This window comes from Pimephales promelas, chromosome 14, assembly GCF_988280905.1.
Source record: "Pimephales promelas chromosome 14, fPimPro1.hap1.1, whole genome shotgun sequence".
NCBI lineage: Eukaryota > Metazoa > Chordata > Actinopteri > Cypriniformes > Leuciscidae > Pimephales > Pimephales promelas.
In genome coordinates, this window is record NC_142782.1 from 32,487,724 (window position 1) to 32,511,627 (window position 23,904).

Genomic DNA, 23,904 nt, shown 5'->3' on the forward strand with positions numbered 1-23,904 from the left:
AGCTGGATCACTCCTCCATACTAGTCCATAGGCTTCTTGAGGGATTGAAACTTGACGTTATAAAAGACATTGTTAAAATAGTCCAAGTGACTACAGTGGCTCAAATAAAGTTTATCAAACGACGAGAACACTTTTTGTGCAAAAAAACAAACAAACAAACAAACAAACATAAATAACGCCTTTATTTCAACTATTCATTTACTTCTCTCCGGGCGATCTGTTTTTGTACGACACACATGACCAGCGTCATCCAATAGTGAGCCTACGTGTGACGTTTAAATGACTAGAGGCCCAAAGAGAAGGTAATTAATAGTTGATATAAAGTCATTCTCAACTGAACAAAAAGTGTTATCGTCGCTTGATAAAGTTCAGATTGAGCCACTGTAGTCACTTGGACTATTTTAACGATGTCTTTAATAACTTTTCGAGGCCGGCGAGTTTCAATCCCTCAAGAAGCCTATGGACTACTATGGGGGAGTGATCCAGCTCTCAGATTTCATCAACGATATCTTAATTTGTGTTTCGAAGATGAGCGAAGATCTTACGGGGTTGGAACAACATGAGGGTGACAGAATTTTCATTTTTGGGTGAACTAACCCTTTAATGCCCTTCTGATATTATCCTTGTTTTCGCATGGGTCCGGTTGCAGGCTCTTTTTTTTTCAGTAGCCACTCCGAAGTCCGAACGCAGTTTTTTGCATTTTACAACGTGTGAATCGTCAGTTGTCACTGGTGATTGTCGTTTGAACCTCTCTGGATCCGCAATCAAATTGCTAAGTTTAATTAAATCAAGTGCTGTTAGAAAAGGCTTTAAACCTCCACATACAACATCCTCACACTCAATATACCATACACTAGCCGAGACTCCTCCTTTTTGTGTACAGATGTGACGTAATAATGATGTAACTAAAGACATGCTCGAATCTCCCGCGGAAATCCACCAGTACCACTGGAGTTAAAAACATTATTACAATCTTATCGTTTGAATCGAGTGAAGGCAAGCAGAGAGTTTTGAACACTGGCTGGTTATTTACTTGCTCAAAAAATTATTTTGATCATTTTTTTAACCCCAAAAAGCTGCTTTTAATACAGTATACATTGAATTGAGATTACTGAAGTCTTTTTCCTCAGGATTAAAACCTGAGATGCTGGAGAGACTTTGTGCACCATGTCATTCCCCTGCTGCGTAAGAAAAACAATTGAGATATTAAAGGGATCTCATTTAGATTTTTCTTTCCCATGGGTATAGCATCCAGCCTGTGAGATTGCTTTTAGCACGGAAAAGGCTTTGCAGAAACTGCGGTTTTGAGATCTGGATATGCGGACGTGTTTTAATGTTGGTGGCGTGATGAATGAGTTTTAAGATCAAGGGCTGGTTTACACGCACTATTTGACTGCATACTGGCTGCCTTTCCTTTATCGTGATGAATTGGATGCAGGAAGGTGGGGGAGGCCAGGATGCACTTATGCTATCATGCATATATGCAGCAAAAGACAAATTAAGTGGAGGTTTTCAGGTTTGGTCTTTTTGTACGTAAAGCGTGACTCACGAGGGTGACTCCAGCCGTTTCGCTTTGAGAGTTAATTAAAACTTTGAGAATTTGCATGCAAACCCTATTGGCTTGTACAGTTGCTCCTTGTGTCCTTGCGTACCTTTGCATAACTTCATTTGATCTTGCCCAAGGTGTTCTGTGTAACTGGTAATATTGCCGAGACTAAATTGATTTAGCTGTCCCTCTTTTTCTAATTAGGCTGTTATTGCCCTCCCAAGCGACATGTGGACAATTTTAAGGGCTAGAATGCTTTACAAAAAGTGTGTTCTGGGTTGTCTATTGGATTGTTCACATGTTAAAACCCACCTACGAACATCCTGCAACATGGCAAAAACACTCTATGAAGCTCTATGTAGAGCTACATTCTCATTTACAATCAGTGGCAACGTTGACTTTGACTAGGAATTTTTTTACTCAAGTAAATTCACTGGGAAATTTAAGATATGTAACCATAAACCTCGGCTACTTTGCACTGTAACACATTTACTTCAGACTATTCACAAGAAGATTAGGGGCTGTGTTTTTCTCGGATTATTTCGAATGAATTCAATGGCAATTTGCAATGCCACACAGAACTGATTGTTCTGTAGATAACAGGTTGTTCAGCCGGCCTACGCTCTGTCTTCAACACTATTAGATTAGCCTTTTTCATTCAATTGACCTACACAAAATGTTTCGATTAGATCTGGATCTTGAGGCTGGTAAACTGTGGTCAGTCTGGGTGATTCAAATGCATTGCTGATCACCATTGTCCATTTATACAATTACGTTTATATTTACTCAATAGTTGTAATATGATTAAAGATTCAGGTGGTACAGCTTTGTGCTGGGCACTCAAGATAAACCAATCATTTCCTGTTTTTGCTCCAAGAACAGCAGACAAGATGCTGTTATCACCTTTGGCACACCCTTAGCTGGAAAAAAAGCTTAATTTCTGCCTAAATTGAGAATCTGATAAAGCATAAAGAGACACTGAGCCAGCCAAGGAGGGAATGGAAATTTTCACTGTCCTTTATTGATCGTCAAAGATGTTTTCATTTATTTGAAATATTTAACATCCTGTATTTTTATTTTTTTTTTTCCTTAAAATAGCAGTGTTTTCTCTCTTATTATTTGCGGTATGAAACCCATATTTCTCCTTGGGAATACAAAAGGAGAATTACATTGCTGGTCACTGTTTTCCATGCAATTACATTGAATAGGCACGGAAGCTTTCAAGCTTCAAACAAAACCAAAAGCACTATAAACGTATCACAAAAGAAGCCTGACTTATGAACTATAGTCATATGATAGCTTTGTGTGGTGAAAGGACATAGATTTAGATCATTATTCACTAATTATCTTCTTCTCCAGTGAGCTGATAACCTCTGCGACCGGCTCATTGAGTCAGTTATTTGAGTTTGAGAACCACATCGGTCCAATTTCTGAACAAATCGTTTGAATCACAAACTATTCAGACCATTCATTTTGGAACTGGATTAACCGATTAATTTCACTCAAAATAATGATTCACTCATCACTCAATTACTAATTGTCCTCATTTTATATTCAAATAAGTATAAAATCATATGCTTTTGGAAGTACTGCAATGTAATGGCAACTGAAGTAGTACTTTAAGATTTTGGTACAGCATGATGATTTTTGATCATATCCTTGTTTCAATTAGAGAACAAGACAATCTCTCTCTCTCTTCTGTACTATTGTGATACTTGAGTCTTTATTTTTATCCGTAGCTTACCTTAATTGACACAGTTGTCTTCTTATCAGAAAATGTTCCATGTCGTTTGCATGTATACTATGTGTTGATTTCATACTGGGAACAATAGAGAACAGTATTCTCTTACTGTAACTCAACAGTCCGATTTCTCTACCACAGAGAGTGTTTATTGGAGCCAATGTGTAATTATGGTTATTGAAGAAAGCTTAAGGGGAATCTTTTACTCTACTAAAGTTACTCTTGCCTATTAAGCTCTTTCGGTTGCTTCAAGGTAAAGGTGTATATTTGCTGTCTTTTTTAATTAAAGTACGTGAAATAAGCATGGAAAATCAATTGACATCTTTTCGAATACCAGAAGAACAATTTGCACAGTAATCACATTTAATGTAAAATGAAAAGACTTGAAGCAAGTTCATACCTTCCTCCTCCGTACAAAATTTGATTCAGTAGACATTGGCTATGTAATTCGATAACCTACTTTTTGCAAACTGTGTAGCGGGACTGATTAAGTATTTACTAATCCTTGTAAGCAAGTTATCAGGTTCTGACTGAACACAAAATGGCAGACTAGGATCAGAATTGACTGAATCATGGCTTACCCCTTCTTCTTTCCTTCTGTGTTTCATGCAGGATCCCTGGTGAGATCCCGCTGGCTGATGATCCCCCTGCTCGTGCAGGCCTGGCTATTGGCTTCCCAAGGCAGAGTCCGAGAGAAGCCGTGTCCCCGAAGCTGCCGCTGCGATGGCAAAATAGTGTATTGCGAGTCGAATGCCTTCCGTGACGTGCCAAAGAATGTTTCCGTGGGATGCCAGGGCCTCTCTCTGCGTTACAACAGCTTGGTGAACCTCAGGGCTGGTCAGTTTTCCAGCCTCGGCCAGTTGGTCTGGCTGTACCTAGACCACAACTACATCAATGCAGTGGACAAACAAGCCTTTCAGGGTGTTCGAAGACTCAAGGAGTTGATTCTCAGCTCCAACAAGATCACGCATTTGGAAAACAACACGTTCCATTCGATCCCCAATTTACGCAATCTGGACCTCTCTTACAATAAACTCCAAGTCCTGCAGCCGAATCAATTCCAAGGCTTGCGCAAACTTTTGAGTCTCCACGTCAGATCCAATTCCCTAAAGACGGTTCCCATGCGAGTGTTTCAGGATTGTCGAAACCTAGAGTTCCTTGATTTGGGCTACAATCGACTGCGAAGCCTCACCCGTAATGCATTTGCGGGACTCCTCAAGCTGACTGAGTTACACTTGGAGCACAACCAATTCTCAAAGATCAATTTTTCTCATTTCCCAAGGCTGAACAACCTCCGTGCTTTGTATCTGCAGTGGAATCGGATCAAGTCGATAACCCAGGGAATTACATGGACATGGACCTCTTTGCAAAAGCTGGATCTCTCTGGGAATGACCTGCAAGTGTTGGACTCAAGCATCTTCCAGTGTCTGCCTAACTTGCAGACTCTTAACCTGGACTCCAATAAGCTAAGCAACGTGTCTCAAGAGGCCATATCAGCTTGGATCTCTCTTACTACCATCAGTCTGGCAGGAAACATTTGGGAATGCAGCCCCAGCTTATGCCCCCTTGTAGCCTGGCTAAGAAACTTCAAGGGGAACAAGGAGACCACGATGATTTGTGCCGGACCAAAGGAGGTTCAGGGTGAGAAAGTCATCGAGGCTGTTGACACACGTGGTATCTGTAAGGCAACCCCCACCACTTACCTACCGATCTCCTCCACTGTAAGCTCCCCATCCAAACCTGGACGTTTCCCCCTGCCCACCATGTTCAGGGTGAATGAGAAGATAACTCGCAAAAGCCCTGTTGCGCCTTCCCCGACAGCTGCCTCCCCACCCATCCCTGAGCAGGACTTTGAGCATGTTTCCTTCCACAAGATAATAGCCGGCAGTGTTGCCCTCTTTTTATCCGTGGCCATGATCTTGCTAGTGATCTACGTCTCCTGGAAGCGTTATCCCAGCAGCATGAAGCAACTGCAGCAGCATTCCATGGTGAGAAAACGCCGGAAAAAGGCACGGGAGACCGAGCGCACCCTCAGCTCCCCACTTCAGGAATATTATGTGGACTACAAACCCACAAACTCTGAGACCATGGACGTTCTGGTCAATGGGACAGGACCCTGTACCTACACCATCTCCGGCTCCCGAGAATGTGAGGTATGATCCGTCGCCCTCCTAAAACCCATTACCACTGCGGGGAACAAGAGGTAAATGTCCAGTCGATGTGAGGCAAAAAAAAAATGTGTTGTCTCCCCCCTTTTCCGCTGCTAGCTGTTCCCCTCTAATGGGTAGGAAACATGGGTCAGTGCATGGCAACTTGAGTCCTATGTTCTCAGGCTGTAATCAAAGATTTATTTACTTGTTTTACCTCAGGAATAGTAAGATAAAACATCCTCAAGCCAAAAACACCTTGTTATATATCAAACAGCAGCACTGGTTTGGGGAATTGTTACTCTCTACAGGCTTAAAGCAAAACATTGAGTGCTGCTTTTAAAATACACCACTGATTGGATACAAAAAAATCATGTAGTTTTAAAGTTTCAAGTCTCTGTGCATTGCTCCTTTCCTGTCCTCTGTGTGTTTTTACATTATTATCAACATACAACACCCTAGGCAAATGGCTGTTGAGGCGAATTAATTGCGGTGGCCTGCTTTTTTTAAAGAAAAGAGACCGAAAAAGACATTGAAATGTGAGAGCTAATATATTTATATGGTTCCTAGATAAATATTTGCTTCATTTTCATTTTGGATTCAGTGTTTTTGGTCGCGGTGACCAGATTATTGAAGGGTTGGAGAGATTTCCCTTAATCATGCACTTTGTCAGACAAATCAGCAGTTCAGGACATAATTAAAGGTACACATCGCTAATCCTTATGTAATCCGCCACATGGCTACTTGTGTGCTAGACATTTGTCTTGCAATTGCATCCCATAAGTTATGCAGTGTCATACGTTCTCCCCAATAAATATCATAAGGCACAGGTCCAGACATGGGGAAAATAAACATAAAGCCTTATGGCATGAATGAAAGGGTTATACGAACAATAAATATTACAATTCTTTTCTAGCAGCCATAGAACAGCAAAAGCAAAGGCAATCTTCATGGTAGGAATAATTATGCATGGCTTTCAGCAAAGGTGTCATCTCCATCACATTTCCAGAAATGTTAGAACAAGTTTGAGATCCGATGGGTGCCTAACTTGGACAGACATCATTTTGTCTTGGATTGTTGATTCAGTAGATTGTAGGTAAATTTGTATGGCAGTTAAATTCCCATTGTAAGTAATGAGCAAGCCCAAGGGATGCATTTTAACAGTTCTAAAATGTGATTAAGCTGCTTTCCATCTAGTTTTGCAAAGGAAGCAATAACACAGAGTTTGTCCTGTGAAACAAGGTCAGATGAAATAATTCTCCACGTGAATTAATGAAAATCACAAATGGATGGAATTTACAAGTGTTTGACTGAGAGGCTGAGCGATTTGGTTGGAAGTGCTATGGTGATTGTCTTTGCTTTTGTACCAATAACATTTAATATTTAATTTTAGTGGTTTAATCCTACATGTAAACAAGGTGCTGTGCTTTTCCACTTGTGTATTGTCGCTGTGTGGATTTTTTTGCTTTATGATCTTTTTGTTGTTAGTACCATCATGTCCTTTGCCCCCTTTGTTGCTCCTGTCCTGTTGATGTGTTTTTCAGCCTTTTGACAATTGTGATTGAATTTTTTTTGTTCGTAAATGAAAACTGCAGAACTAAACCCTGCACCCTTACCACTACACTATGTGTAACAGTGATATTGGGTGATTTGTGTAAATGACCTTTTGTGAAGCATGCGTTTTCCCTATTGCTGAGAACCCAAAATGGAAAGCATATCATTTAATGTACAGTATTATGTATTCTGCATAATGCTAGGATACAGATAATTATGGTTTTCAGAGATGTACAGCACTGGAATAACATACCGGATACATACTGTAGATGCAAGTAGAGTTGTAAAGTGCTGATGCTTTTTTCATGGCTAAACACAGCAGAAAACATGTGAAATGCACAATTTTTATCTTTAAACATTTCTTTTTGAGTAAATCTGACTGAATCCTGATGATTTTAAAATTTAACTGCAGTTTGAAATTCATTAATATTAGGATGTAAATTCCTTAATCTTAAATCCTTGTGCAATGGGAATATATCAATATTTATACTATAGTCTGTCTAACTCTATGGACCATATTTTACCAATATTAGCGCATGGTCTTAAGCACACAGCAGTGTGAAGTGGATTCACTTTTGCTAGTTTAACGACGGGAAAAATGGTCTAAAAGCGTTGTCTTTGTTCTCTTAATGAGTAATGGGTGTGTTTGGGGCTTTATGTGCAATAAACCAATCAGAGTCCCATCTCCGATTCTCTTTAAAAGCCAGTTGCACTCGCGCCATGGCGGATTCACTATTTAGATGACGGAATTTGATAGTGGAAAGACTGAATGCTTCTACTCAAAGCGGATCTGCTCGTGTGCGAGGTTAAAGTGCAAACAGACCATTTACGGGACAACCCGGATTCCACCATATCTACGCATTTTCACCATTTTTACATCCTTTCATTTTTAATATTTGGCATATTTGTGTGTTGCTATGTGTGTAATAAGCAGAGTGGACCCACCTATAGGCGCGCATTGCTAACGCTTAGACCAGGTTTCAGTTGGTCAATAGCACAGTCTATTTCAGTTGCCTCAAAATAGCAACAAGCCAAAAACTTGTCTGAACACATCGGGCGCAAATGCATTTGCTATTTAAAGGGGTCATGAACTGGCTTTTTAAATTTTATTATATTGTTGTCTGAGGTCAACTTATGACGTTCACTTGGTTTTTGCATTCAAAAACATCAAAATGAATAAGTAATAGGCTATTTTGTACCCTAGTTTTGAGCCTAGCTCAAAAACGCTCTGTTTTTATGGGCGTCTCGCACTGAAGACTTGGAAGTAAACGCCCACTGCTGTGAGTGGAGAACAGTTGTGCATATTATAATGAGTTTCACTCTCGATACGGTTTGTCATCACGAGGTAGGCATCTATGTTATTTAGCTATGCGTGTAATGCGTGAATCGGTGGGCGGGGCTAAACCGGCCGTGTTGAAGTAGGCGTTGATCTTCTTCTGCGGGGGTGGTGTTTTATCCTCTCTGACGTCATAGTTCCCCACTTTGACACCAAAAGCTTTTATTGGACTAACAAGGACGTTTTCATTTCTGAAACTTACAGGATATTTTTATAATATGATGACCTCTTAGATGTCAAAAACGCAAGGAAATTTTGATTTCTCAGTTCATCACCCCTTCAAATAACGTGAAAATGATAATTGCGCCAGGCTGAAACTATAGTAAAAAAAAGACTTGCGTCGTGCCTGGCGCTGCATTGCACCGGTTGTGTGGTAGGGCCCTATATCTCTCTCTTTAATCGTGCAGTTACTCTCCTTCTTGAGTTAGATGAGTCCCTGGCAGCTTTTTGTTGACAAGGCAGAACCACAGGAAGTCCAGGCAGTTGGCCATTACTGAAGCCCCTTGTTGTGAGCAGTCAGGCTGCCCATATTTACAGCAAGAAGGACGGTGATTCTATCTCGGAAAATTGGAAGTGTCAAAGAGCGAGATCAGAGACATAAAGCTATGGCTGTCAGAAAGCAATTTTTATCGAACGGTGATAACCTGTGACCTACTGTGACCATGGTCAGAGGCTTTTCTCATACACACAGATAGACAGAAGAGAAGAGGTGTAGAAAAAGACTGAATGTGAACTTTGCGCCGACATTATGTGTGATTGACGACTGGACTGGCTTCTACACTCACAGCGATAGATCTGTTTGAATGGCCTGAAAAAAACAGATGAAGGACACGGGGTCTTGTTCCGTTTTGAAATGAATGCTTTGCACAATCAATATTTGGAAATATGATTTTTCACGTCTTTTGTAAATTGATGATGTACATTTCAGTTGTAATTTAGCACAAATGAGGAGCTTGACAGCCTAAGGTCACTATATGCAGAAAAAGTCTGTCTAAAAAGAAAGAAAAAATGTCTTGCAGAATTGATACGACACGAGAGCGACTGAGTAAATGATATTTGTATTCATTCACCATAGTTTTTTTTTTTTTTTACTAGTTTCTTTTCAGTATTGCTGTGAATCCCTTTGATACTTCTGGTAATGATGTAAGTTTCAAATGTTACTAACTCACTTCAAGTCCACTGTGATCATTTTTTGGTCAGATCAAAAAAAAAAAAATAGTTTGATGATCTTACAACTTTCTATCTGTCATTGCAGATGTGTTAATGAGCAATTCGTTCTATGAAGAGGCACTGTGAAACCCCTGCCTAATCATTGTGACCATATTTTGGCGTTTTTCCAGAAGCAGAGATACTGTAAAAAGCCAGTGGGCTTTGGCAGCATTGTTTCGGCGTATTAAAATGAACAACAGCTTCCCTGAATCTACAAATGTCCTCTTTAGCAGAACAGGACCCTCCCAGAGCTCTCTGTTGGGTCAGCTCCTTTTGCTCCAAATGGCGAAGCCTTCGTCCTTGAGTTCTGGACGGCTTCCCGGTGTTTTCTGGCCTAAGCAGCAGTGCTTCACCTTTTCCACGGCAACTGTCCCGGGCAACCCGACCTTACTCGATGGTCTGAGTTGGTTAGTTTATACAAACGCAGCGCTGGGAATGAAAGATTCGTGGGTGTGCGTATCTTTTTCAAGGACTATTGCTATGAATATTTAGTCTGAATGTGACTCTAGAGTTATTCAGGCAACATATTATCTCTGTCCCAAGACCTACTTATTGAGCTTTCTACTTTTTGGGCATAGGCATGTTCCTGATGAGAAGGATATCTATATTATAGTCTATTGTATTCTTTTTTTTTATTCGTTTTTTTTTTTTCCTGTTTAAAGGGATAGTTCACTTTGAAATTAACTTTTGGTATGTTTTAGCATAAGGGCATCCAAGATGTAGGTGTCTTTGTTTCCACAGTAGTTTCAATTTTGATATTTTTAGGTCAAACCGTTCTTGTCTGTCAGTCATATAATGGAGGTCTATGGTCACCACCTCAAAGAACATGCACAGAGAAGTCCAAATTAAACATGACTTAATGACTCGTTAATGTAAGTACACATTGATGGCCCAAGACACGAAACGAGCGGTTTGTCAAAAAAAAAAAGGAACAGTATCAGCGAAGCGCCCGCGGTCTCAGATCACTTGGACGTGGCTGTGCTAACGAGGTAAAAACAATATAAATACTGTATATTTTCACACACAAACCGCTCGTTTCGTGTCTTAGGCCATCAATGTGTACTTACATTTATGAGTCATTAAATCATGTTTAATTTGGACTTCTCTGTGCATGTTCTTTGAGGTGGTGACCATAGACCTCCATTATATGACTGACAGACAAGAACGGTTTGACCTAAAAATATTTTTTTTTTTTAAATTGAAACTACTGAGAAAACAAAGACACCTACATCTTGGATGCCCTTGAGGTAAGATAAAACATACCAAAAAATAATAATATTTTTATGAAAACAATAATACTGAATTTGTTGAGAATAAATTTGAGATATAAATCTACCAAAAGTATCAATGTTTCCACTAAAATTTTAAGCACAAAATACTGTTCTAAGCATTGGGAATAATAGGAACCATTATTAATAATTGAGTAATGCCATCTAAAAATCTATTTTACTATGCTTGGAGCATTGTGTTGTTTGAATAGCAACATGCCAATTCTAAACTCTATTGGAATGAATAATGAGTTGACTGTCCTGTGCATTTCATGTGTACAATTTCATAGTATAATGTTTCAAATCAGGACAGCTCCCAATGTTTTGGAGCAGCAGAGCTGTCGTGCATTTATAATAAAAAAGTGAAATTTCTCAGGGAAGAGATGGCATTTGAATACATAAGGAATATGTTCGCTCATTTGGCATCTGGAATGTTGTGCTAAAGGAACATATGTCAGCTCAGCTACAAACAGTTCTTTATGAACAAGAAGGGAGAGTGATACTGCTGCAGTAGAAAAGTTACAAGGAAGCATCTAAACGTATGTCTATGTACAAAACTAGGCCGCAAGGTAACAAAATATAACCTGGAGGCGATGCAGCTTGGGTTGTTAGCGTCAACTTGCCAGTGAAGGATGCTAAAGGCTTTTCATGTGGATTGGAAAAACGTTGTCATGTTGACCTTAACTGTAAAAACAATGCAGGGTACAAGAAGTCATAATGTTCTCGGGCTGAATGCGTCTTCACTGGTGTTAATGCTTGTCAAGTCGTTGTAAGACTTCATTTCATATTGATTGGATTTTAATTGTGAAAAGTAGGTTGTGATATTATATCTTCATGTTCTTCTACGACTGAAGGGATCGTTTCCATTCAGCTCTCCCACACTTTACTTTATTATTTTTAGAATAGCATAGGAATTGTGTACAATGAGACCAGGAACATTTATTACTAAATCAAAGTTTGGTCTTTAACAACTCACAGCTTTAGTGTTTCACTTACTTTTCTTCTTTTCTCTTTCTTTAGTTGTACAAATCAAGGAAACAGAGCATTTTATAGCACTGACTTGTCAGGTCAGATAAAATAAAAGTCACTGATGGGTGTTTAAAGCCTAAGCTTTAGAGATGGCTCTCAGGCAAAGTCAGGTATCTAGTGAATTAATGAATTGATAATGAAATTCAATTATACAGTTCAATTCAGGCAAGCATTCGAGACAAAAGGTATTTCAGATGGTTGTCGCAAGTCTTGACCCTGGATGACTGGAACACTGCTGATACTGTCAGAGAGATAGTTAAACCAGGATGAAAGCACTTGTGATATTGATTCAAGGCGAGACAGTTAGATAATTTCGTCATTCATTTGATTCTGGTAGATAGGTCATACTTCATAAAACTCTGCAGATGTGCCTAATGAAACGAAACCCTTCTGTTCTCTTGTCGTTTGTTTTCCTTTTTACTACATAAGTGATTTAAAACATAATTATCTCCTCTGCATCTCATAATCCGAAAATTATTCAGATACAATTTCGAAAATACAGTGTTCTTTGGACACTTTGCATACTAAATTTCATTGCATTAGACAACAAACTCACAAAACTGTTGTTGCGGGATCATTTCTCTTCACGTTTCATCAAACTTTTTTGCTCAATTACGTGTTTTTTTTAGTAATCAGTTCTCCTTAAGTTCAACATTAAATAATTTTAATGATTTTAACTCATTTTACTTCCATTTTTGAGTGGAAGAGAATATTCAGTGTAAAAAAAAAGTTGGAAGGATTTAATAATTCATCGGGAATTGATTGGATTAAAAAAGGCTCATTATAATGTGGTGAAATAAGGCATTAAATTATGATGAAAACAAAATGTGTTTCATTGGAATAACATGCACTGATGAACTGTTAGGGTATTAGGACAGTAAATGAAGACCATTTTGTTTTCTTGTTGACTTAGGGATAGTTCACTTTGAAATTAATTTTTGGGATGTTTAGCTTACCTCAAGGGTATCCAAGATGTAGGTGTCTTTGTTTCCGCAGTAGTTTCAGTTTTGATATTTTTAGGTCAAACCGTTGTCTGTCAGTCATATAATGGAGGTCTATGGTCACCACCTCAAAGAGCATGCACAGAGAAGTCCAAATTAAACATGATTTAATGACTCATAAATGTAAGACACGAAACAAGCGGTTTGTGTGACAAAACGAACATTATAGACCGAAGCGCCCACGCTTTTAAATCACTTGGACGTGACTGTGATTACAAGAGGTAAAAACGATATAAATACTGTTCGTTTTCTCGCACAAGCCGCTCATTTTCTGTCTTAGGCCATTAATGTGTACTTAAATTTATGAGCCATTAAATCATGTTTAATTTGAACTTCTCTGTGCATGCTCTTTAAGGTGGTGACCATAGACCTCCATTATATATACTGACAGACAACAACGGTTTGACCTAAAAATATCAAAATTGAAACTACTGTGGAAACAAAGACACCTACATCTTGAATGCCCTTGAGGTAAGATAAAACATACGAACAATTAATTTCAAAGTGAACTGTCATATCTTTAAAGATATGGTTGTGATGTCATAAGATGATTTCTGAATTGCTTTTGCAGTACAATTCCACTAAATGGCCTGGAGAGAGCTGTGCATCTGACTATTTAATTTAGTACACATCTGCATAGTAAATAAACTAGTTAATTTCAAAATAGCAAGAGAATCCTCGTTTTCCATCATGACCCCCTTTAATGCACAAGGGATGGGGAAAGAAAGTATACAGCCCCCTCCCATCTCAGTCTCTTCTTTCCCGCGGCCTCCCTGGTATTGGCAGTGTTTTTGGAGTGTGATAAACAGTGCGAGACACACACACTCACACACACACACCGTGGCAGACAGTGTGGTGGAGATTCACCCTTGTCTGTCTGAGCTTCCATTGCCTGGCAGAGACGCACACAGCTGTGAGGAGGCCATCGCCTTCATCGTTACAGCCGAGTGTAAAAGCTTTGTTTTGGCTGGCCACACGGCTCAGGTGTCTTTATTGACTGTGGGATTGAGTCCAGACCCGCATGCGTTAAGGAAACTCAAGATCACCTCTTCTGGAACCCATTAGGTTTTTAGCACAGTTTGAGGGAAACTATTCTGATTAGAGAACAACTATTCAGCACTAATCTCCTAACTACGCTTAGAGTGCAACATAGAAAATGTCAATTGAACCACGCTTTTGCATTTGGGGAGGTCAGTTCCCGAAGGTCTGTTCTCTTTAGTGCTTCGTTTGTAAATTACACAATTCCTGGACAAAGACTGGATGACTAATCCAGTGTTGTGCAAGATTCAGTCACAATTGGTACAATTTATTAACATTAATTGTATTTGTCATGTCATGACTTAACTATGCACAATTTATTAAATATATATTTTTTATGTATATTGCTTCAAATATATGATTTGATATTTTAGGTCATATGCATTATAAGTTTTGGTATACACTACCTTTCTAAAGTTTAGGGTCAGTAAGATTAATACTTTTATTCAGCAAAAGTAACAGTAAAAACCTTTATAATGTCACAAGAGATTTCTAATTCAAATAAATGTTTGTTTGTTTATTTTTTTTTACTTTCTATTCATTAAAGAATCCTAATAAATAAAAAAAATGAAGCATCCCAACTGTTTTCAATATGATGTCCAACATTAAATCAAATCATTATGAGAATGATTTCTGAAGGATCATGTGACACTGAAGACTGGAGAAATTATGCTAAAAATTCAGCTTTGATCATAGGAATAAGTGAAATTTTTATAAGCTATTTTGAACCTTAATAATATTATTATTTCACAAAGATTTTACTCTATTTTTATCAAATAAATACGGAGGCGTGTTGCATTCACTTGAAGAAAAAAAATGTAATCTGTTTTTCTGAATTAATTAGTTAATTTTTCATGAGAAAAAAAAATTTCTCTGTTTTTCTGAATTAATGAGTTAATTTTTCATGAGAAAAATTTTTTTTTGCTCTGTTTTTCTGAATTAACGAGTTAATTTTTAATGAGAAAAAAATTTTTTGCTCTGTTTTTCTGAATTAATGAGTTAATTTTTCTTGAGAAATTTTTTTTGCTGTTTTTCTGAATTAATGAGTTAATTTTTCGTGAGAAAAAAAGTTTTTGCTGTTTTTCTGAATTAACGAGTTTATTCAGAAAAACAGAGCAAAAAAAAAAAATTCCATGAAAAATTAACTCGTTAATTCAGAAAAACAGAGCAAAAACTTTTTTTTTCTCATGAAAAATGAACTCATTAATTCAGAAAAACAGAGCAAAAAAAATTTTTCTCATGAAAAATTAACTCGTTAATTCAGAAAAACAGAGCAAAAAAAAATGTTCTCAAGAAAAATTAACTCATTAATTCAGAAAAACAGAGAATTTTTTTTTTCTCATGAAAAATGAACTCATTAATTCAGAAAAACAGAGCAATTTTTTTTCTCATGAAAAATTATTTTTTTTCTTCAAGTGAATGCAACACGCCTCCGTAAATAAATACAGCCTTGGTGAAGATACTTTTTTCAAAAATATATATAAAAAAAAACATGTCCCCGAACTTTTGAATTGTTGTGTATGAAGATGAAGAAATTACCATTAAATGAGATAAAGAGTTCTTGTTAGCTATTTAGGTTTCTAAATGTATAACCGTACAGTGATATACAGTAGTACTGTATGTAGTGTAAGCAAAAAAAAATACTTCAGTTAATGTAACATATCTACAAACGTTCAAATTAAACCTTAATAGATTGAAATTTGAGTAATTAATCACAGACAGATTCACCTCTCTCAAATCAAATATGGTCCAGTACTGGTTTTGACGTCCTGATGTTAATTTACAAAACGCTGGAGAACATGTTATTTGTCAGCCTGAACTATTATTGTACTCTAAGGTATGTGGTTCTGAATCTGGCTTGTTCTGGTTCAAATGAAGTCCTGAATCTCTTCACACAACACATCTTTCTTGGACTCTTTGCTCGAATGCACTCACATGTCATTTTCCCTCCTCTATCAGCACTGCATTCGGTTCCCGTGCCGAGGTCCACTGGGTTGATTTGACTGACAGGAAGGTGATTTCATTTTAATTTAGGGCCCAAACCCCCAGTTGATCCAGTTCTGACCAAAGTCAGTCAAGCGTTAACCGCCCCTCGCAAGTCTTGACATGTATTTTCTCTGGCCGTGCTGCGTCTGTTAGATTGAATCCATCAGATAGTTTTAAAAGAGAATATGTGTGATAAAGAGACAGCTTGATGACAATATTATTTATTCATGCGGTAACATTTCATTTTGCTCTCTTAAAGAAACACCCGCGTCTACATTACATGGTTCAAGTGACCCAATTCTGAAAAAAGCACATGGATTCAGATATTCTCAGATCGCTCTCATGCCTCATTCATACTGTATGTGGAAGTAAATATGATATGAATTGGATACATGCATTTGCGCCTGCCATGAAGAGGACATTTTGGATATTCTCGTCAATGAAAGTGAACTGCTCCTTTAAAAACAAGTAATCCACCGCGACTCTAGGGGTCGCTGTTTAACAAAAATGTAATTCCTGTATCGCGTGCCTTTAAAAAATTTAAGCTGGTCATCAAAAAAAAATCTGATCTAGTCAACAAATCAGAATTGGACATCAAGCCTTGCGGGGTAAACGTGGCCTTAATGACTTCACAGCCGCATTATTATATCATGAACCATCAAGTGCGCTTTCATGCCAATGCAGAAACCAGCACAAATGTGATAAAGATGTTTCTCAGCAATATCCTAAATTATTTAACATCAAACAGATGCAACGTTTTGCGGACGTTTTTCGCTGAGAAAGTGGATATGCAGCATGGGACCAATGAACGTGAGACCCTAATCGTGTTTCCTATGGCTACAATAACTTATATCTTTTTCCTTTTCTGTGATCCAAGGGGCCGTTAAAGCCCAATAAAGTCTTTTTTGTCCTGCATGTGTGCTAGAAGCAATTCTCATTGGTTTGGCCCTATTTTTTTCGCCCCTGAAATGAGACGATTAAAGTTTTAACAGCACTTTATGCATTCGAGACAGTCAGGTGGAGTGAGATCTTGTCTGCGTCCCACCTTTCCACTTTCTTCGGCCTAGCCGCTCTTGCTCCCACGTCTTCTAGCTGTAAAAAAAAAAAACAACAACACTTGGATCTGCAGTGGAATGTCAACGAGTGATGAGTCACTTTGCACCCGAGCACATTTAATGATGCGACCCGAAGCGGGGCAGCCAGACTCCCTGCGAGAGTCCCTTCTGCCTTTTATTTCTTTCTCTGCTTCTCCCTGTTTGTTTTTTTTAGGTCAGTCTCCTGTTCCCTTTCTTCCATTTCTGTCCGTCTTTCTTCTCAGTCTGTGAGTGATTCGTAACTGTAGATTTGTCTCTAAATTATTTAACTAGTTCAGCTTTTTGAGTTTGTATCCACTTTTCTTTGGGAATTTATGTATTTTAATCAGATCTGGGCACCACTGTTTCTGCCGAATATGGGTGTTATCTTAAAAGTTATCTTATATAAAAATATAGAACAGATTTTTTTTTAATCATTTTATATTATAAAAACAGACATATTTACTTTTTTTGTTAAATACAATTCTTGGCCCTATTCTATGCAAATTTCATCCTATTGTAACAATCTTTCTTTCTGGCTGACTTTAACTCAGCCATGTGGATTACTTGTTTATTTAATTTATTTAATAATATAATATTTATAATATTTATTTAATTATTAAATAATATATATTATTAATTATTAAATAAATATATATTAATATATATATAAATAATTAATATATATTATTGATTATTAAATAAATATAATAATATTTAATTATTTAATAATTACTTGATTATGTTGACCAATAATGAACTGTCTATTTTGTCATTTGTTTGTAGATATTCCATTTTTTAACACAGTAATTAATTGTATAAAGGTTATGGCAGTAATAGTAAATAAGGATAGATTTGTATATAGAAGCAAGTGCAATCTTGCATTCAGGTGCATAAACTTATCTTAACTAAAGTTTGAACTTTAAGATGGCTAAGTCAACTAATTCTTCAAAGAAAGCAAACGGAAAGTGGATGAACGGCCCCAATTAAGGTGTTTTGTTTCTCACAGACAAAAATATTCTCCCATTCCTCTTGCTTTAATTAGATTTGTCCGAGACAGAAAGCAAAAATCTGATGAAGTGCCTGACGTTCGCTTTAAGCCTGAAGCGCAAAAGAGTAATTACCTGGCCTACTTTGCTCAAACCTATGTTCCTTCTCAGCGCTCTGTGAGCATTTTGCATGCTGTAAAACGCTTCACTTGTTTTTAAGCACTGCCAAGCATTCTGACAAAACAATTCAACGTCTGCTCCACTTCATCTGTGTTGCTCTCCAGAGGTGAGGGAGCCTGCGTGGATACTTCACATGCTCTCATTGTGCCGCTTCTTGGCGTGGAGCAGCAACGCACCGGATATCACAAGTGCCTGAAAGTGGAGACGAGAGGCAAACCTCTTCATTACAGTCAGTTTTGGCCATCAACATTTAAACCGCACGGCATAATCGAGAGCCTTCTGTGCTCTGTGAAAACAAACAAAGCAGAACCGTCACATGCAACACCTGAAACTCTTGGCATTCGTTGTAAAACTGCTAAGTGTCCCCAATGTGACGGCCATCATGCTTGACTGAAATGCATTTCGTAGAAGTGAAATATACCAAACAAGCTAAAATAATGTACTGTGCACACTTATCTGCTTATATCATACACTCTTTAAAAAAAAAAAAAGCTGGGTCAAATATGGACAAACCCAAATGTTGGGTTAAAAAATGTAATTTCAAATTTGAACTTTCTGCTTCAAAACCTACTTTTTTAAATGAAATTTTCTGGATTTTATGGGTGCTAGCTCATATCTATTATATATGAATATGAATTTTTACCTGTCAGCTTATACACTCTAAAAATGCTGGATTGTTTCAACCCAAATTTGGGTCAAATATGGACAAACCCAAATGTTGGGTTGAAACAATCCAGCATTTTTAGAGTGTATAAGCTGACAGGTAAAAATTCATATTTATATCTTATAGATATGAGCTAGCACCCATCCATCCACCATCCATCCATCCACCATCCACCCATCCATCCACCCATCCACCCATCCACCATCCATCCAATCAATCACCTAATCACTTTGGTTACACTCTAAAAATGCTGGGTTGTTTAAACCCAACTTTGGGTCTAATATGGACAAAGCCAAACGTTGGGTTAAAAATGTAATGTTTGTCCATGTTTGACCCAAAGTTGGGTTAAAACAACCCAGCAATTTTTATAGTATAAGTTGACATGTAGTTAACTTTACAACTATATGTCAATGTATTTACTTTCCTGAACTTGTATTTAGTAGAATGTCTAAAGTCGGCCATCAAAATGTTCTCTATTTTCCATCCACCCATCCATCCATCCATCCATCCATCCACCCATCCATCCATCCATCCATCCATCCATCCATCCATCCATCCACCCATCCATCCACCCATCCATCCATCCATCCATCCAATCAATCACCTAATCACTTTGGTTACACTCTAAAAATGCTGGGTTGTTTAAACCCAACTTTGGGTCTAATATGGACAAAGCCAAACGTTGGGTTAAAAATGTAATGTTTGTCCATGTTTGACCCAAAGTTGGGTTAAAACAACCCAGCAATTTTTAGAGTGTAGTATAAGTTGACATGTAGTTAACTTTACAACTATATGTCAATGTATTTACTTTCCTGAACTTGTATTTAGTAGAATGTCTAAAGTTGGCCATCAAAATGTTCTCTATTTTCCATCCATCCATCCATCATCCATGATTTTACTACACTGTAAAAAAGTACATGATTAATAAGTTATGACAACATATGTCTTTACATTTCTTTAACTCAACAATATAAGCAATTTTCACCTTTTTTTCAAGTTATTCAAGATTCAACTCATTTTTTAAGTCAGTAACTTAAGTTGACATGACTTAAACAACATTGCAATTTTTAACTTAATTTAAAATTGAACTAATTTTGTGTACAATGCATACAGGTATATTATCTTTTTTATATTTTAGACATTTGAAAGTCCTGTCAATTGCAGCCATTTTAATTTATCATACTTAATTTATTACAAACAAGAATTAAAGCATCACTTCTGTGCATACTTCTATAACACTCTTGTGTTTCAGTACATATAATAGTATTCATAGTATGCACATTGTCTGTAGGCATGGATCATTTACTACACTTACAAAAATGTGTTGTAAACAAAAGTGCCATTTTAAGTGTCACTAAATGAACCGTAAATCTCTTATTTGACTATTTTTGACTCATAATGTAGTGAGATCACGTGACAGCATCATGTTGTTTTCATTTTACATTCTATTTATATAAAAAAAAGCTATTATTCCAGTCCGAACACAGCCAATGACCCCCAAAAACATCAGCAGTGAAGGCATATTTGCTCGCTGTTTCCAAACAAGTCCATTATTCCCCATCCTTTTACTCAGTTTAGCATCGTTTAAATCACGTACGCACACCGTAGAGGAAGCCGTGCAAGGTATTAAGACTTAAACTGTAGGATCCTCACCATGGGCATCTTTTCTGAAGATTTTTTAAAGCTTTTGTTCCTTCCATTTGGGGAGGATTGGAAGTTTTGGTGACAGGCCGGCTTTAAGGGACGCTGTCTGGCTGGCTCCTCAGTAAACTGATTCCTCTTGGCAGCTGGGAGAACATCAGTGCCAGTGCAGACAATGCCGTGCAGATCATCAAGTGCTGCCGTGGAGATACGGGAGCTCGATCAGTTACTGTGGTTACCAGATTCCCTCAGCCAGAGGGTGTATTTAAGAATGAGTGTGTCGGTTCATGGGAGGGACATGTCAGCAGAGAGAATTCCTACATGCGGCATATCATTTGTGAGATTGCCTGACAGCCTGCATGATAAATGGGAATTTTGCTGAAGAAAAACTCAAAAACCAGGGAAATGAATAGAATATAAAACAGGTTGGTATTTTCCATATCTTCAAGCTCATATACTGTATATTCAAATTTATAAGCCTATATAAATTCAAAACCCGATATTATATATAGAGAAGCTCTAAAAAGTATTTGTGCCCCTCAAGTTATGCTTAAAAATAGATGCATGCCATTGCATAAACAAAATAAATAAATAAGTGATGATGATGTCATACAAACTTCGACATATGTTGATTGTCAGTGTCAAAATGTTTTCACTTTAAACAAAATATCTCTACTGTTATCATATATATAATCCAACACACCTCTTTTTGTTGAAATGACTTGCTTTTAAAGTGTGTTTGGGCTGTTTTTTTATTGAAAACGAATGTCAATTGGCTTCATGTTTTGTTTATAATACACAGATATTCACAGATATGTGTGTAACCTCTATAATAATATCACATCAAAATATAAGTCATCTTTATTTGTTTATTTTGATGTTATATTATAGATATATAACCACCATTGGTTGACTCAAAAGTTGAAATGCTCACACTCTAAAGAATGCTGGGTTGTTTCAACCCATATTTGGGTCAAATATGGACGAACCCAAATGTTGGGTTAAAAATGTCATTTCAAATTTTAACCCAACTTCAACTTTCTACGGAAACCCTGAACCGCAACATAAAAAAAAAATCTAGCATTTCAAAAATAGTCGAAATGTTTTGAGATAAAGTCGAAATGCTTTGACTTTAATCTCAAAATTTTTCGACTTTAATTGCGAAATGTTTCGACTTTAATCTCGAAATGTTTCGACTTTAATCGCAAAAATTTTCGACTTTAATCTCGAAATGCTAGATTTTTTTTATTTATTTTTTTAGAATGCGGTTCAGGGCTTCCATAACTTTCACTTTCAACTGTAAATTTTTTAATTCGATTTTTAACCCAACATTTGGGTTTGTCCATATTTGACCCAAATTTGGGTTGAAACAACCCATCATTTTTTTTAGAGTGCATGTTTCACACATGGCCTACTTATAGGGCACATTATCACACACTCTAATAGAACTTGTAAATCCTATTTTAGTTTTCTAAATTCAAATTCAATTTAATTCAATGGCGTTTCTTAAATATCTGTCAAATCTACTAGCAATTTATGAGTGTAAATTGTTTCAAAGTAAATCCATACACCCTTTTTTCTCAGTTATGGGCATTACGTTCTTATATATTGGTTGTGTTTTTCATTTACATTCTTTGAGGCGCAGTGTAAACGGCATAGTCCTTAATAGCTGTCTTTGCACTTTTCAATTTTCTTTGACAATTTGTGCAGAGTATGTACTACATTTGCATACTATATGTTTGACGTTTGCTCAGAAACAATGCTACACATTCTCAAGTGCACCGAGAAGACCATATGCTATTGCAGCTGAAAGATTTGCTTTATTTTTCAGAGTAGACTGACATTGATTCTCCTGCAATAGCTCCATAAAGTTTGCACCATCCATTCTTCCTTCCACTTTAACAAGATGTCCATTCCCTGCTGATGAAAAGCCGCCCCACAGCAGGATGCTAACAGCTCATACTTCACTGTACGTATGCTGTTTTTCCGAGGTGTGGGCAGAACTGCTGGTGCTCTGCACATATAGCTTTGAATTTGTGGCTAAAATAAGCTCTATCTTGGTCTCATCTGACCACAGAATCTTTCCCCACACTGCAGCAGGGTCACTGTTATTCTTATGGGTAAACTCTAGAGGTGAGTTCATACCATTCCTTTTGAGTAATAGCTTCTTTTGTGTCCCTCAAACCGGACTCTGTACGGTTGACCGCCATCCGTTCACAGTTACTGGACTCTGTAGCTCCTTCAAAGCCATCCTGGGTCTCTCTAAAGCTTCTCTCGCAAGTGCTTTTTACTCGCTCAGTGAGTTTTGAGGAACAATACAGTTTGTTTTGATGTAGCATACACTGCCTGACTATGGAGCCCCTAAAGGGACATTGTGGTGGGAAAGAAAAATTAATGAAGAGATATGAGATGTTGCGTTCTCTCAGAAATGTTTGAAACTTTGTGTTCCCACTCAATGATAGAAAGGATACTCTGAAGGTTTCGCGAGAGTTTATCAGGGGAACACATAACCAATGCGAGCGAACCCAAAGCATTGACTTATTATTTTTCCACCACCATGTCCCTTTAGGGACTCCATACCCTGACAACCAAACACTTGCTTATTTTTGTACCCATTTCCTCATTAATGTTTTTATTTTACTTCTTTTAATTGTGTTACTGTAGGTTATCCAGCTGTACCTGATTTTACAACCCAAATAATGACATCGTTTTCCTCTAGAAAACATGCTACTGTAGTTGTAGTAATTATTAACAAGTTGAGTTCTCGTTAAGGCTGCTGTTTTTGATCTTAAATTAGCTTATGCAACAAGTGATATTCATTTTAACTGCTTTCTCAAATAATAAAATAAAAGCTGCAGTTCTTCAAATTTTTATTTTGGAAAATAAACATATATACGATCATGTAATATCATTAGCTGGATATTGCCTACACTCAAATATTGTCATATTTGGGTCAAATATGGACCAACCCAAATGTTGGGTTAAAAATGTATTGTCTATATTTGACCCAAGCATTTTTTTAGAGTGTATTGTTTACTTGCATACATATTTTTGGCTATATATTGTTTGTTCGACATTGGAAGGTTTGTGGAATAACCAAATAAATCGTTACCGAAAACTGAATTCAAAGGCTTTGTAATATGATGCGTTAAGGCTGCTGTTTTTGATCTTAAATTAGCTTATGCAACAAGTGATTGCTTTCTCAAATAATTAAATAAAAGCTGCAGTACTTCAAATTTTTATTTTGGAAAATAAACGTCATATATACCATCATGCAGTATCATTAGCTGGATATCGTCTATACTCTAAAAAAAAAAAAAGCTGGGTTGTTTCAACCCAAATTTGGGTCAAATATGGACCAACCCAAATGTTGGGTTAAAAATGTAATAAAAATACATTTGAAAGTTTAATTACATTTTTAACCCAACATTTGGGTTTGTCCATATTTGACCCAAATTTGGGTTGAAACAACCCAGCATTTTTCAACCCAGCAACCCAGTGT

At 37.3% G+C, this 23,904-nt stretch overlaps 1 protein-coding gene across 5 annotated transcripts in view; it reads left to right on the top strand.

The window, feature by feature from the left end:
• Positions 1–23,904, top strand: part of LOC120481360 (leucine-rich repeat transmembrane neuronal protein 4) — a 433,509-nt gene that overhangs the window by 305,957 nt on the left and 103,648 nt on the right. For 4 of the 5 annotated variants that reach the window (XM_039674987.2, XM_039675006.2, XM_089119872.1 and 1 more), the window contains one exon: positions 3,900–5,440. In XM_039674987.2, the coding sequence (XP_039530921.2) occupies positions 3,900–5,440 (1,541 nt within the window). Of the gene's footprint in view, positions 1–3,899; positions 5,491–23,904 lie in introns of all 5 variants that reach the window. The other variant, XM_039675015.2, reaches the window with a different exon arrangement.